The following is a 16,217-nucleotide window of genomic DNA, read 5'->3' as shown; positions in this document are numbered from 1 at the left end:
AGTGCAAAGATTAAAGACACAGCAGGTGAGCAATTAAATTGTTGGGGTAGTACTGTATACTTCTCCTTTCAAATCAACTTAAATTATATTTTAAATACATAGAATGTTATCCCTGCAGTGCTGCACTGGAGTGTCAACCTAGATTACATACTCAGGTCTCTGGAGTAGGACTTGAATCCACAACCTTCTGACTCCGAGGCGAGAGTCCAGGCTGATGCTTGTTTACAGGCATTAAAAGGGATCATTCCTCTTCCATTTTCTCTATTCCAAAGAACTGTGGGTACCTGGCATAACTGACAGAAAACTGAAGATGGACTTGTACAGAAATAAGTTTTTGTTCTGCTGAACCTTACAAGCACCAATCTTTAACATAAAAACCTGACATTTATATACTGCATCTATGTTACTGATCCTTTAGCGGGTGATGTCCAGCCCTGCCTACACCAATAAACTAAATGATTACCCTATCAGCGCAAGCCAGAAGTTGTAATAAAATTGCACGTCAGTGAATCATTCTGCTAATCAATGCGGTATTCATTGATGCTGTCCTATGTCAGTTCCTTCACATCAATTAAAAACGGAACCTTTACAACAGCTCCTCATGACAATGCAACAGCTTAATTTCCCAAGATTACATAGAATGTACAGCACAGAAACAGGCCATTCAGCCCAACTAGTCTGTCAGTGAAGCAACATGAAGTGGAGGGATATGGTCAGGTGAAGATATTGATGCATGAATAGCAAATGTCATTAAAATTCACAGTTGGAAACTTCTCATTTTTATGACAAACAGCAAAATCTTGTTTACAGTCTTGGTAAATCATTTTGTGTTTGTATTTTAAACCATCGTAGTTACTAATAAATCCAATAAGAAACCTCTTTACACGAGAGTGGTTAGAATGTGGAACTCGCTGCCACATGGGGTGGTTGAGGTAAGAAGCATAAATGCATTTAAGGGGAAGCTGGATAAGTGCATGAGGGAGAAAGGAATAGAAGGATAGGGTGAGATAAAGTAGGGTGGGAGGAGGCTCGTGTGAAGCATAATCACTGACAGACCAGTTGGGCCGAATGGCCTGTTTCTGTGCTGTAAACTCTCTGTAATCTGGGGAAATGAAGCTGCTGCATTGTCACGAGGAGCTGTTGTGAAGCAGTTTCTGTGATAGTTAGTCATTGTGGGCGGTAAAAACAAATGGTTTCTTTCAACAGTGTTTGCTGTTTGTTGCTGGAGGATGGTGAATCGTGCATAATTCACAAAAATAACCCACAGTGCTGTTACATGCCCATTTGTTAAAGAGTTGGTTGTTACGCTGTAACGTCGGACCTGCTGCTGCTGAAACCAGGAAAATATAGTTCATTAAGAACATAAGCACTAAATAATGCTGTTCATGGGCTGCAGGCAATAACCTGGTCTCGCTTTCGGTTGGCAAGCTGCTTAAACTTGTTTTTCTGGACTACATCGCTGTTTGCAGGCACAAGTAGTGAGAGACTGGCTTATTCCATATATCTGCTGTTGAAAGATGTGCAGGTTTGTAATGGGAGTTGTGCTGTTTTACAGGAATACATTGAAAGGACTTGCAACTGAAATCTACAATTTTTTTTTTTAAACCAGTTTTCAGTTTAATGGGTGGACCCACAAACAGCCTCCCCTGGGGGCCTTCAGTTTCAGCAGCTACTAAGTATAGCAATGAGCTAAGATGGCTGGAGCCGAGGGGATTTCCTTCAACAGCGCCTTTGCCTTTGTTACTGCAGGGTTGTAGCCTATGAAACCCAGGCAGCGAGGACCTGCAGGAAGGAGGGAGGAGGACAGTAGGAGTATGTTTGTGTGTGTGTGCTAGGCCGATGTAGCAGAGCCTGGTCTCCAATCGTCTTGGATCCCCTTGCCATTGGACCAAGACCGTGCTCTGTCAAGCCTGTGTGGTAGCTGGTGTGCAACGGCCACCCCACGTTAAAAGAATTCACGCACAGGAATCTTCCACCCTTCAAAATGAAGCTCGGGACCTGGAACGTCAGGACCCTCGTGGACAACCCCAACAGTGACAGAGACTGTAGGTCCTGCATTGGACTCACCAGTCACCTGAGAAGTCATTTTTAGTGTGGAAGCGAGTCATCCTCGGTTCCGAGGGACTGCTTAAGAAGAAGTCGTTTGCTGTTTGTTGGTGGTGATTTTTTATTTACAGCCTCGTTCATTGCCTGTTTTTGAGGATGGGTCTTTTATTTGCAATAATTGCTTTATAAATGCAGGAAGAATCCAGGTGCTGAAATGGCTGTGTGTGAATGTTGAGCCTCGATGCATTATGTAGTCGATTGGCCCTTTCACCAGCCCAGTATCCTTGGCATATAGATGCACATAGAGTTGAGCAGTTGGGAACTATGTTCGAAACAAAATCTTAACCACAATTTCCCAAAATAGTTACCAGTTCTTTATCTTGTTGGGATGTGGGTGATACTGGCAAGGCACCACTTATTGCCCATCCTTAGTAGCCCTGAGTACATTGAATACAGTAAACACACAGTACGGGACTGGAGTCACGTGGTCTAGACTGGGTAAGGGCCCCATCCTTTCCCTGAAGGACATTAGTGGACCAGGTGGGTTTTTAACTTTTATTTCCTCGTGCTACCACAAATGACCAGATTTATTGAATTCAATTTCACAACTTGCCATGGTGGGATTTAAGCTTGTGACATCGGTTTCTAATCCAGTATCTTAGGCCTAGTACCTCAGCTCAGCTCTTTATCGCAGGTGTGCTGTTGTGTGAGTGCAGGTCTCACTTGTGCATCATATAGTGGTCGGATTAAGAGCTGTTTTGACAGCTGTTCAAGGTTAGATTACATGTCTGCTCTCTTGGCCAGGGTATTGCACATTATCTCGTCGTGTCATAGCCCTGTTCCTTCCTCCTTGTTCAGAAACTAGCCTTTGGCCTCAGTGACCTTGATTCTGATCTCACCTGGATCGCAGGACTGAAAGGGAGCTAAATGAACATCTCAGACCTGTTTCCTAGTGAGGATGAATCTACAAAGCTGTCCCCAGTTCAGTAATCAGTCTGTCTGAAGTTACAGTATATCTGGTATGGTAAATGGAGCTGTGTGGGGAAGGTTGGGGGTTTGTTTTCGAGTTGGAGAGGAGTTGAGGATCTTAACTTTGCTACACTTGACCGTGGCCCGCCCGTGATGCCAGTTGTCTGAAGTGAAAACTGCTGCTCTCCAGCACAGCATCCCTCACCTTCACAGGTACAATAAGTCATTACAAGAAAAACAGCAAGTGAAATACAATCGCAAAATTGCGACATTGTAATCGACATAATATTGGGTGGGTTACAGTGCAAGATTTTAATATTGCCTAATTCCATGTATTACATATGGAAAAACTTGCCTTTATACTGTGCCCTATCACTCGAGCATCCTAAAGTGCTTCATGTAGTGAATTAGTTCTGGGAAATGTGGCACACAGCAAGATGACACAAACGGCAATGAGATGAATAACTTTCTCAAAACACATACTAAAATATTTATTTGATATTGATATTTGCCTTTTTTAATGCTATGCTAAAAGTGATGTGGTCTGAGAAAATACTTGGTGTTTTCTAATTTCTTACTACATTTGTCAACAAATGTATATATTTTATTGTTTGAGTGGAGAGTTCAGAACCAGAAACACTTGGGTTTCCAGTGTGAAAAGCATCTGTGATCTCTCGAAGGGATAGCAGCCAGAAACACTCGTCACTCGGGTTATAAAAAGCCTCGTTGAAAGTGTGATGTGTGCCCTGGATTTTGAAGTATTTTGCTTTCATACTTTATACAGTGGACGGGCAGACTTCTATCACATCTGACAACAGCGTCATTCATTTGGCAGCTTAGCGTGTGTGGCATTGCAGCAGAGCACAGACCGTACTGCAAAACTCAAATTTCAAAGCCAGCTCTAGCTATTAGTTCCGACCGATCTGTGCAAGGTCTCATTCTGGGTGATGCAGCATTTCATGAGCTAAATTGGAACTTTACCTTAATGAAGTACAAGATATCTAAATAATGCTTCATGTCCTAGGGAAACGCAGGAAGTCATCTTCTAAACCATTGATCGTGAGTGAAGCTCAGAAACAGCTAATGGTCCACAAGCTACCTCATGTTCTGCGACTACACCTCAAACGCTTCCGGTAATTGAGCTTTTTTTTTTTAACTAGTTAAATGAAGCTTCTTGTTTCTAGGTTTGTAATTCTGTATTCGGTTCCTTGCTGCAGGTGGTCTGGTCGCAATCACCGTGAGAAGATAGGAGTACATGTGAGCTTCAACCAGGTATTGAACATGGAGCCGTACTGCTGCAGAGAGTCGACAGCGGGCCTCGGGCCCAACAGCTTCATGTACGACCTGGCTGCTGTGGTCATGCATCATGGAAAGGGCTTCGGCTCAGGACATTATACAGCATATTGCTACAGTACAGATGGAGGTGCGTGCTTTTAATATGTTTATAGTGAAGTTCTTGGGATATGGGCAGTGTAAGAACCGAGCCCGCACAGGCACGACAGGACAGACCGAATGACCTGTGCTGTAAGTTTCTATCAATTTATGGAAAAACAAATTAGTTTTACTATATAGTAACGTGAAAGTGCAACATAGCCAAGTGTGCCGACGATACAAAGATAGGAGGGAAAGCAGTGAGTGAGGAGGACATAAAAAACCTGCAAAAGGATATAGACAGGCTAAGTGAGTGGGCAGAGATTTGGCAGATGGAATATAATATTGGAAAGTGTGAGGTTATGCACTTTGGCAGAAAAAATCAAAGAGCAAGTTATTATCTAAATGGAGAGAAACTGCAAAGTGCTACAGTACAAAGGGATCTGGGGGTCCTGGTACATGAAACACAAAAAGTTAGTATGCAGGTACAGCAAGTGATCAGGAAGGCCAATGGAATCTTGGCTTTTATTGCAAGGGGGATGGAGTATAAAAACAGGGAAATCTTGCTGCAGTTATACAGGGTATTGGTGAGGCCACACCTGGAATACTGCATGCAGTTTTGGTTTCCATATTTAAGAGAAGGTTCAGAGAAGGTTCACTCGGTTGATTCCAGAGATGAAGGGGTTGACGTATGAGGAAAGGTTGAGTAGGTTGGGCCTCTACTCATTGGAGTTCAGAAGAACGAGAGGCGATCTTATCGAAACATATAAGATTGTGAGGGGGCTTGATCGGGTGGATGCGGTGAGGATGTTTCCACTGATGGGTGAGACTAGAACTAGGGAGCATAATCTTAGAATAAGGGGCTGCCCTTTCAAAACTGAGATGAGGAGAAACTTCTTCACTCAGAGGGTAGTAAATCTATGGAATTTGCTACCCCAGAGAGCTGCGGAAGCTGCAACATTAAATAAATTTAAAACGGAGATAGACAGTTTCCTAGCTGATAAGGGAATTAGGGGTTACGGGGAGCGGGCAGGGAAGTGGACGTGAGTCTAGATTCGGATCAGCCATGATCCTATTGAATGGCGGAGCAGGCCCGAGGGGCCGTATGGCCTACTCCTGCTCCTACTTCTTATGTTCTAACTTATGTTTTATCATCAATTATCGAATAAGTGTTTGCCCAGAAATACCGAGCACAATTCTATTTGTAGCGACAATCTGAGGGCAACATCTGTAGCATTGCATTAGAAAAATCTGCTGCTGGGTGGGGCAAGAGATGGCTGTTCTGTGCTTTGTTTCCTTTCCTCATAACCTCTGCTGGTTTTATTAATCAGCGCATGGCGCAACCCTGGGTCCCCCAGCATTGCTGGAAGCCTCAACTGTATCTGTAACATTTCTGTAACTATGAACACGGAGGTGGAGGGAGTGTGCACATTAAACCATCCAAGCCAAGAGTGACATTTGTGTGGGATCAGTTCTCCACTCTGCCCCAATCATTTGCCTTAACTTAAACGTCAAGAGTCCCCTGCTACACCAATGGGACTTGTCCGTATTTTTAGTGTCTGATTATTGCGAGGCGTTGCATTTGGGCTCTTGGGTATTAAGTATGGGTTTCATGACGTGGATCATTAGTCTATTTTAGTTTGTCTTTGGTCAGGTACTTTCACCATTTTACTCTGGTTAAGAGAGCTGACTGATGGCCCACTTGTCCATTGGCCTCTGCTCATTCCACTTTTTATAATTGACTGCTAAAAGAAGAAACAGCTTAAAATGGCTCACTGTTGCCTCGCTGAAGGCTGCATACTACGAAGGAGCACGCTCCATGTGGCAGAGGGTCTTGTTGTGGCCTGTATCCTACCACTTTGGACCAATACCACCAGATCACACAGTGCACTTGCATCTGATCGAGAAATTTCAGCGCTCTCCTCCTCTCTCTCTTTTCCTCCTTCGCCAGCCTTTCCTCTCTTTTTTCCCCACCCCCCTCGCTCACCTCCCCCCCCCTTGCTCGCCCCCCCCCCTCGCTCGCCTCCCCCCCCTCGCTTCCCCCCCCCCCCCACTCGCTCGCCCCCCTCCTCGCTCGCCTCCCCCCCCCCCCCCCCCCCCACTCGCTCGCCCCCTCCTCCTCCTCCTCCTCCCTGCCACCTGGGAGAGATAGCAGGAGGCAGTGGGCACTTGAGGACCATTGCCCTGGTATAAGTTGACGCCTTCAGGAGAGGAGGGAAAAATTGGGGAATGCATGAACTGTATTTTAGTTCAAATGACCACGTGTGTTCAATGTTGTAATTGGGATGTTTTGGCTCTTGTAGGATTGTGGGTCCATTGTAACGATTCCACGGTGACGATCTGCACTGTGGACGAAGTTTGTAAAGCGCAGGCCTACATCCTCTTCTATACTCGCCGACTTCCTCACGACATGAAAGTGCCATCACCGGCCGCCTCTCCTGGCAATGATTCGACACCAGCAGTGCAGTGACTGCAGCTCGAATCCTCTGTTGTAACTACTTTCTCAGCACAACCCAAGCCCAAAGGCTGTATTGTTCTAAAGTTTTTAGACCATTTTAGTTTTGTACGGATTTTGTGTATATGTAATTTCCTGACATTTATACAGGTGGCTATATGCTTTTCCTTTTCGAACACGTGTACAGTAAATTCATAGTTTTGTAGTGTATTTTTTTATCTTACAAAAGAAGTACTTGGGGAGTCATTTGAGCAAATGTTTCTATTGCTTCACATGCAATAATGTTCTAGTAATAGCCACATACCTGAGAGAGAGACAGCGTTTCTATTTTTCATATATTTGATGAGTGGAATTCAATAGATCAGCTCACTGTGTGAAGTTGGCAGCTCGAGATCTCTCTCCAATTGATGGGCAATTCATTGTTTGACATAGTGTTAATGTTTCTACCTTGTCGGACTTGAAAAAAATAAATCAAACTAGCTTGCCTGTTTGCCATTGATCCGACACTGAATTGTGTTTCTGTGATGCTTGGTGATCTTCACTTTAAAGCTCTACTTTTCCATTCTATCCGCAATGTTGGAGCTGATCCTTTGTCGTACTGCACATGCTCTGGTTAAGCCCAACCAGCAGAAACTCACAGGATGGCCCCTCTACAAAACGTTGAAATGGAAAAGTGATCTTTCATTTTGTTCCACTGCTTTTCTGCCTCCCCTTCCAACTGGCTGCCATCGGTCTTAAACAGAAAGACCTCTTTTTAAATTATGAATAAGCCAGGTCAGATGAACTGTTATCCACTTTCTTTACCTCTGCACCTTGCATTGGGACCTACTTTCATTTTAAAAATAAGTATTGTCTCTAAAGACAAGTAACTTTAAAAAGAGCCCCAATGAATATCTCTGGTCTTGGCAGTTGGAAAGTGACTGGAAACTTTATCCGAGGGGATGGAGGGATTGTGAGGAGCGATTATGTAAATTGGGCATGTTCTCACTGGAGAAGAGATGGTTGTGAGGTGATATGATTGTTTTTAGGATTGTAAAGGGACCTGTTAATGTCGACTACGACGAGCTGTTTCACCTTGTCCCGAACAGTAGAACCACAGGGCACGGCCTGCGTGTGTGACTGTGGACCTCTGGTTCCCAAAGCTCTCCACCACTGGCGCTTTCATAGACATCGAAACATAGAAGATAGGAGCAGGAGTAGGCCATTCGGCCCCTCGAGCCTGCTCCGCCATTCAATGCGATCATGGCTGATCATCCAAACTCAGTACCCGGTCCCTGCTTTCTCCCCATACCCTTTGATCCCTTTAGCCTTAAGAAATATATCCAACTCCTTGAATATATTTAATGAATTGGCCTCTACTGCCTTCTGTGGTAGAGAATTCCACAGGTTCACCACTCTCTGGGTGAAGAAATTCCTCCTCATCTCAGTCCTAAATGGCCTACCCCTTAGCCTTAGACTGTGACCCCTGGTTCTGGACTCCCCGACCATCGGGAACATCCTTCCTGCATCTAGTCTGTCCAGTCCTGTCAGAATTTTATAAGTTTCAATAAGATCCCCCCCATTCTTCTAAACTCCAGTGAGTATAAGCCCAATCGTCCCAATCTCTCCTCATACGTCATTCCTGCCATCCCAGGTATCAGCCTGGTGAATCTTCGCTGAACTCCTTCCATGGCAAGAACATCCTTCCTCAGATAAGACGACCAAAACTGCACACAATATTCAAGATGTGGTCTCACCAAGGCCCTGTACAACTGCAGCAAGACATCCTTGTTCCTGTACTCAAACCCTCTCGCTACGAAGGCCAACATACCATTTGCCGCCTTAACCGCCTGCTGCACCTGCATGCTTACCTTCAGCGACTGGTGCACAAGGACACCCAGGTCTCGTTGCACTTCCCCTTCTCTCAATCTATTGCCATTCAGATAATAATCTGCCTTCCTGTTTTTGCCACCACATTTATCCACGTTATATTGTATCTGCCATGCTTCTGCCTAATCACCCAACCTGTCCAAATCATACTGGAGTTTCTCGGCATCCTCCTCACAGCACACACGCCCACCCAGCTTTGTGTCGTCTGCAAACTTGGAGATATTGCATCTAGTTCCCTCGTCCAGATCATTAATATATATTGTGAATAGCTGGGGTCCAAGGACCGATCCCTGTGGTACCCCACTAGTCTCTGCCTGCCACTCGGAAAAAGACCCGTTTATTCCAACTCTTTGCTTTCTGTCTGCCAACCAGTTCTCTATCCAAGTCAGTACCTTGCCCCCAATTCTCGCCTCATGTCTGGGTCTGTTGCAATGTTCCCTCTAATTTGTTTTTTTCCTGCACGGCAATGCCGCGCAGCTCCCGCGCAGCCGGCTCATGGGCTTTTAAATAGGAAAAGCATGCATGTGGCGTATTTTGAATAGGCCACGCACCCAAAACAAATTACAGGGAACATTGCTGCGCGAGCCCTTTAAACTTGCTGCACAACTGCACAAGTTCCATATCTCTTCCAGCACCAGCAGCCTGTGAGCGACCTTGCAGTCGGCAGCCACGCCCCTTAGGGGGAACATTGGTCTGTTGTAGACTCATTGATAGAGATTGATTGCTGTGATCAGTCAACAACATCATTATTGTATCACGGGACTCCCAGGATGGTCGGTGGTGAACCAGATGGACTGTGGTCTTTTTTCACTTAGTGACTCCTCTGTTCCTGTGTCTGCTACTGTCAGAGACCCTTGTCCTTCCTGCCTTCCGAGAACATGTATTTTGGAGTCTTTTTATATTTTACGTTAAAGTTTGGTGCTGCCACCTAGCAGCTGAAATTAGGAACTACGGCAGCTGCTTGTGCTGTTTTCCTTCATTTACTGCAAGTATTAATGTGTTGTGAGGGAGCCAGGGGCTGAACCCACCGAGCACCGATACCAGACACCGCAGTGTGCCCAGACCAACTCCGAACATTCTCCACTCTGGCCAGACTTCAGTCAGGGCGCTTGGCCTTGTTCCGTGCTTCCTGCTGTTAGTAAGACATTCTCTGCACCTCCTTCCCCGAAACATCTCAACAATTGCATGATTTTCTTCTGTCCTGGGAAAAAATTAAGAGATCCCTCCATGTACAACATCCTGAAATGACACCTGGACATCTGAAATTGATGCAGTTTCAAAGAAGGGTTGAAATAAAATCAACAAACCCTCAGAGTTTGGTTATATTTATGAACATACACAGAAATATAGAGAAGTTACAACACCGAAACAGGCCATTTGGCCCAACCAGTCTGTGTCAGCGTTTACCCTCCATGCGAATAAATAGTTCTAATCACATTTACTCACCCTGTTCCCATATCCCTTCATCCACCTCTTCAACGTTGATTGTTTCTGCCTCTGCCACTAACCCTGGAAGTGAATTCCACAGCCTCACAACTCTTATAATTTATGTTCTAAAGAAAAAAGACCCAGTTTTTCAATGTACTGGAATTTTTTTTTAATTCGTTCACGCGCTGTGGGTGTCGCTGGCAAGGCCAGCATTTCTTGCCCAAATCCAATTGCCCTTGCAAAGGTGGTGGTGGGCCGCTACCGTCCATGTTCTTGACAGCAGTTTGGTACAACTGAGTGACTTGCTAGACCATTTCAGAGGGCAGTTAAGAGTCAACCACATTGCTGTGGGTCTGGAGTCACATATAGGCCAGACCAGGTAAGGACGGCAGATTTCCTTCCCTAAAGGATATTAGTGAACCAGATGGGTTTTTGCGACAATCTGGTAGCTTCATGGTCACCATATTCCAGATTTATTTAATGAACTGAATTTAAATTTCTCAGCTGCCGTGGTGGGATTTGAACTCTCGAACTCCAGATCATTCGTCCAGTCCTCTGGATTACGAGTCCAGTAACATAACCACTATTCTGCTGTACCTGCTATTCCCATATTCAGCATGTTGTGCTTTGTTTAGGTACATGCATCTATCCTGCCAGCATGTGAAATTGTATATTATTTATTCAAATATTGTCGCAGTATACTTGACCAATGCTGATATGTATCCCATTAGAGTAAAGCAGAACCAGACCTTAAACACGTGCTCTGACCAACATGCTCCCAGTGCCTGAGGCTTGTGCCCATGTGAGAGCAGGAAAAAGAGTTGCTGGCTCGGTGCAATCATTTGGAGAAAGGTGCGGGGGAAATGCAGCACCGATTGTAAAAGTAGCAAGATACAGCTTTCACCGAGGCTGCACCGTTACTCCGCTCCTCGAGTCCTTTACTCCAGTCATCTGGAAGTTTGCACGAAATGTGTCATCATAGAGCCATCGGAGTTTACAGCACAGAAGGTCATTTGGCCCATCGTATCTCTGCCAGCTCTTTGGTGAAGAAATCCAAAAGCAACCCCACTGCCTGTGTCTCACACCCCTGTATCTTCCTGTGCTTCAGAGTTAGCCTATTTTCCCTTTAAAGATACAATGGTCTTTGCCTCATTGTGACTATCTTGAGCCATCCTTCTGATTTGCTTTTATGCAGTTCTAACCTGTACCTTGGAACAACAAAATCTGTCTTTAACCGAGAATGGTGAAATCTCAGTCGAGTGGGAAGTCTGAACTTGAATGTAATGTGCTGGAGATGCACTTGTTTGAATGTAGAACTGACAATAACTTGCATTTATACCGCGCCTTTAACGTAGAGAAACATCCCAAACAGCAGTGTGACTATTGGTGACTCTGAGATTTAGTTGTGGAAACCAGGAAGGCATTTGAGTTACCCTGTGCTTTAAAGGGTCCTGATGTAAACTCTTCTGCTGTTGAACTTTGAAGGTATAAAATACTGACTGCACAAATCCCTCCAAGCCTGTGCAGATCTCTATGGCCAAATCGATGGACACTGACAGTTAAGTATTAATGTGTTGTGAGGGAGCATGGGGCTGAACCCACCGAGCACCGATACCATGTTTTGGGTAAATGTGCAATAATGTATTTGCTAGCAGTATAAGATTAAACACAACGGTAACTTGTTCTTTTTTGTTCTGTGCTTTTATATGCAAACCCTGAGAGTACCAATCGCAAAGTGCAGCAAGCCCCTACACAGAGTTTTATTTTGTTGAATTTTACTATGTGTAAAGACCCCCAAATCCGCCCATCATAATTTGAACTGTATTTTGAAAGCTTCAGTTGGTTTGTTTTTATTTGGTGAATTTCCAGCTCAGTATTGCAGTGTATATATTTTATAGTAAGAATGTATGAAATTCCTAAAAAAAAAAATCAACCGGTCTGATTTTAAATTCATATTGAAGTCCACAGAGCAACCTGTCATAGAACGTCCGGATCCGGCCTCTCTTTGGTGCCGTCCCACATATCACTTCCCGTGACTTCATTGTCCTGGCAAGGGTTGGTCTCCTACCTTTATAAAATCACATCAACCTTCCCAACCTCATGTGTGTAGTGCCTGGATCTGATGCTGTACTGCCAGTGATCTGATTACTTTTTTTAAATAAACCCTCCTGCAGCTGTTGAAAAGTATTCTTTAATAGTTTGTGCTGCATTAATGTTTTCTGAGATTCGGTTTGAACAATGGTGCCCTGAGGGCTCAATATTGGCTAGTCTCTATATTGGGGTTATTGAATTCTGTTCACTTTGTCCCTGTGACTTTGTACGATATGCAAACATAGTCTAAAATTTGATAAACTTTTGGAATAATTTTTTTAGTCTTTCATTCTTGGAGAGAGGAGATTTTTCTAAACCTTTATATGTAAGTTACAGTAAAAAAGTGAAATTAGTTTAATAAGGTTGTGCCAAAATTAGGGGGCAGGGACAAGTGAAAGCAGAAGATGGAAGAGATTATTGCTTCAGTCTCATAACCAAGGTTTTCGACAATCGAGGTTTGGGTTCGAGGCTCTACTGTATTTTTTAAATATGCAGATACTATAACACGAATTTTTGCATGTATGTGCACCTAGCTTTAATGAACAGGTTGAGCTACGTGACATAGCAGCATTTTATAAAATAGAAAAATCATAGCTTTAAACCTGATTTTGTTAATGGACAAACTTATTCATGTTGCTAGTTGTAAAATTTTGGTCGTCATAACTATGCAAAATTGTTACCTCAATTTCTAGATACTTTACCTCAATAAACTGATCTCTTAAAATAAACTGGAGCTGTGAGTGTTACTTCCAGTTAAATGTGTTACACCTCCAGGTGCAAACTTGTTTACTGAAAGCTGTGGTCCCTTGTAACGTGAACATAGTGAAGCCGTGGGCACTTGTTTCACGCCTGTGCTGTTAGAAGCTGCAGCTCCATTGTCACTGCACCAGGGAAATGCTGTTAACTTTTCAATTGAACTTCTCACCAACACTGCTGTTCGTTCATTCACAAATGTACAGGTAATTAACTTGAGACCTTTGATTCAGTCTCGGCAGATTTAAATCAGGTCCAGGGTGCAAAGGATAACTGGATAGGATCGCGGAGTGGTACAAACACTTCTCCATAATCAAGGAATACGAAGTGACATAGAGAACATTGTCACACCAAATTTTAGATAGTTGATTTACTGTATTACTGTTATCCCGATCAGTTTAGACAGAGCTCCGTGTCCTTGTTTGGAGTGGAAGCACTTGTTTTGCTCTGGTGGAATCAGGCTAGTTTTGCAGCTGGTTGGTCGTACTGCTCCAGCAGGTTACCTTCCCTGGAGGACATTAGTGAACCAGTTGTGTTTTATCACAATCTGGTAAATTTCAGTTTGGTGCTAGTCCACAGTTACCAAATTATTGAGTTCAATTGTTTAAGCATATTGTAACTGTCAAACTGTTTGTTTCCCATGTATTTGAATGGGTGTGTAATTGGCAAACGAACTCCAATATAGAGAAGTGCGAGGTAATACGTTTTGGTCAGAAGCCACATACTACTTAGAAATGTCTAAATGAAATGAAGGAAGAGGAAGCTGGGGCACCAGACACACAGATCAAAGTTAATAAGACCATTAAAAAAAACAAAAAGCACTGGGGTTCATTTCTAGAGGGATAGAATTGAAAAGCAGAGGAGTTATGATAAACTTGTATAGAACCTTGGTTTAACCACAGTGAACAGTGCTGGTCTCCAAATTATAAATTTTTTTACTAGAATGATACCAGAACTGAGATTATACCTTTCAGGAAAGATTGAACAGTGGACGTAGTGTATTTAGACTTCCAAAAGGCATTTGACAAGGTGCCACACAAAAGATTATAGCTTAAGATAAAAAATCACAGGATTGGGGGTAATATTCTGGCATGGATAGAGGATTGGCTATCTAACAGAAGGCAGAGAGTTGGGATAAATGGTTCATTCTCAGACTGGCAATCAGTAACTAGTGGTGTTCCGCAGGGGTCAGTGCTGGGTCCCCAACTCTTTACAATCTATATTAACGATTTGGAGGAGGGGCCCGAGTGTAACATATCAAAGTTTGCAGATGATACTAAGGTGGGAGGGAAAGTAGTGAGTGAGGACATAAAAAACCTGCATGGGGACATAGACAGGCTAAGTAAGTGGGCAGAGATTTGGCAGATGGAATACAATACTGGAAAGTGTGAGGTTATGCACTTTGGCAGGAAAAATCGTAGAGCAAGTTATTATCTTAATGGCAAGAAACTGGAAAGTACTGAAGTACAAAGGGATCTGGGGGTCCTGGTGCACGAAACTCAAAAGGTTAGTATGCAGGTGCAGCAAGTGATTAAGAAGGCCAATGGAATGTTGGCTTTCATTGCTAGGGGGATAGAATATAAAAATAGGGAGGTATTGCTTCAGTTGTACAAGGTATTGGTGAGACCGCACCTGGAATACTGCATACAGTTCTGGTGTCCATACTTAAGAAAGGACATACTTGCTCTCGAGTCAGTACAAAGAAGGTTCACTCGGTTAATCCCGGGGATGAGGGAATGGACATATGAGGAGAGGTTGAGTAGATTGGGACTCTACTCATTGGAGTTCAGAAGAATGAGAGGCGATCTTATTGAAACATATAAGATTGTGAAGGGGTTGGATCGGGTGGATGTGGGATGTTCCCGATGATGGGTGAAACTAGAACTAGGGGGCATAGTCTTAGTTTTGAAAGAGCAGCCCCTTATTCTGAGATGAGGAGGAACTACTTCACTCAGAGGGTGGTCGGTCCATGGAATATGCTGCCCCAAAAAGCTGTAGAAGCTACATCATTACATAAATTTAAAACAGAAATAGAGAGTTTCCTAAAAGGGAATTAAGGGTTACGGGGAGCGGGCAGGAATTTGGACATGAGTCTTGGTTCGGATCGGACATGGCCCTGTGGGTAGCGGAGCGGGCCCAGGGGCCGTGTAGCCTGATCCTGATCCTATTTCGTGTGTCTAATTCTGTTAGATTCAGGAGATGGTTCTGTGATAGTGGATTGGCGGTTAGGATCAGCTCAGCCATGATCTTATTGAATAGAAGGATATGCTGATTGGCTGAGATGAAGAGGGGTGGGAGGAGGCTCCTGTGGAGCATAAACATGTTGGGCTGCATGGCCTGTTTTTGTGCTGTTGATACTTCGGTATTTGGATTATTTGACTCTCCTGTATGAAAATGACAGGCAGAAAAAGACTGTCTGGTCCATCAAGCCTGTCCCATAGAGTTGTGATGTATGAAGCATTGTCATTAAGCACCACCTCATTATTTGATTACCATTGTGGAAATAAGACAGACGTAATCGAAGACAAATTAACAAAGTTACAACCATCCCTGTTCAGATTTTGAATTTAATGTTTACATTTTATAAAAAATAAATGCAACCTATGCATCAATTTAAATGAACATGTGTTTGGACTTTAACATTGTGTGTGAATCACATTCGGACCTTACTGAGGTGTTTCTTGAATGCTCAGTAACCTGGCAATGAATTGCCAGCCAGGGTAAGTTTTGTATGCAAAAGCCTTCAAACTACAAGGACCAAAGAAAAAGAATAAAAACAATTGTGAAGTGCCCTTCAGCTAATCAAGTACTTTTGAACTGTAGTCACTGTTGTAATGTAGAAAATGTAGCTGCCACTTTAACACATTGCTGTTTGTGAGAGCTTGCTGTATGCAATGACCAGATAATGTTTGTGATGTTGTTTGAGGGATAAATATTGGCCAGGACACTGGGGAGAACTCCCCTGCTCTTCTCTGAATGGTGCCGTGGGATCTTTCACGTCCACCCGAGGGCAGATGGGGCCTTGATTTAACGTCTCATCTGAAATACAGCACCTCTGAGCGCAGTACTCTCTCAGCACTACACTGAAGGGTTAGCCTAGATTCAATGCTCAAATCTCTGGAGTGGGCTTTGAACAACCTTCTAACGCGGGGCTGCGAGTGCTAGCGGAAGCCAAGTGCAAGGAGCGCACGTCAACTCAAGCACCCCACCCATCCGCCCCTGCAACCACCGTCTG

At 43.9% G+C, this 16,217-nt stretch overlaps 1 protein-coding gene across 1 annotated transcript in view; it reads left to right on the top strand.

The window, feature by feature from the left end:
- The window catches only part of usp44 (ubiquitin specific peptidase 44), a 58,766-nt gene extending 45,809 nt beyond the window's left edge, over nucleotides 1–12,957 (top strand). Inside the window, exons 4-6 of the mRNA XM_086009878.1 lie at nucleotides 4,040–4,148; nucleotides 4,233–4,438; nucleotides 6,690–12,957. Of these exons, the coding sequence (XP_085866004.1) occupies nucleotides 4,040–4,148; nucleotides 4,233–4,438; nucleotides 6,690–6,856 (482 nt within the window). The 3' untranslated portion in view covers nucleotides 6,857–12,957. The remainder of the gene's footprint in view (nucleotides 1–4,039; nucleotides 4,149–4,232; nucleotides 4,439–6,689) is intronic.
- Nucleotides 12,958–16,217: the final 3,260 nt, after the last annotated feature.

Source organism: Somniosus microcephalus, chromosome 17, assembly GCF_052327205.1.
Source record: "Somniosus microcephalus isolate GS21.2 chromosome 17, FLI_Smic_1.0, whole genome shotgun sequence".
Lineage (NCBI taxonomy): Eukaryota > Metazoa > Chordata > Chondrichthyes > Squaliformes > Somniosidae > Somniosus > Somniosus microcephalus.
The sequence above is the reverse complement of the archived record's forward strand: the minus strand, read 5'-3'. Positions and strand labels throughout refer to the sequence as shown.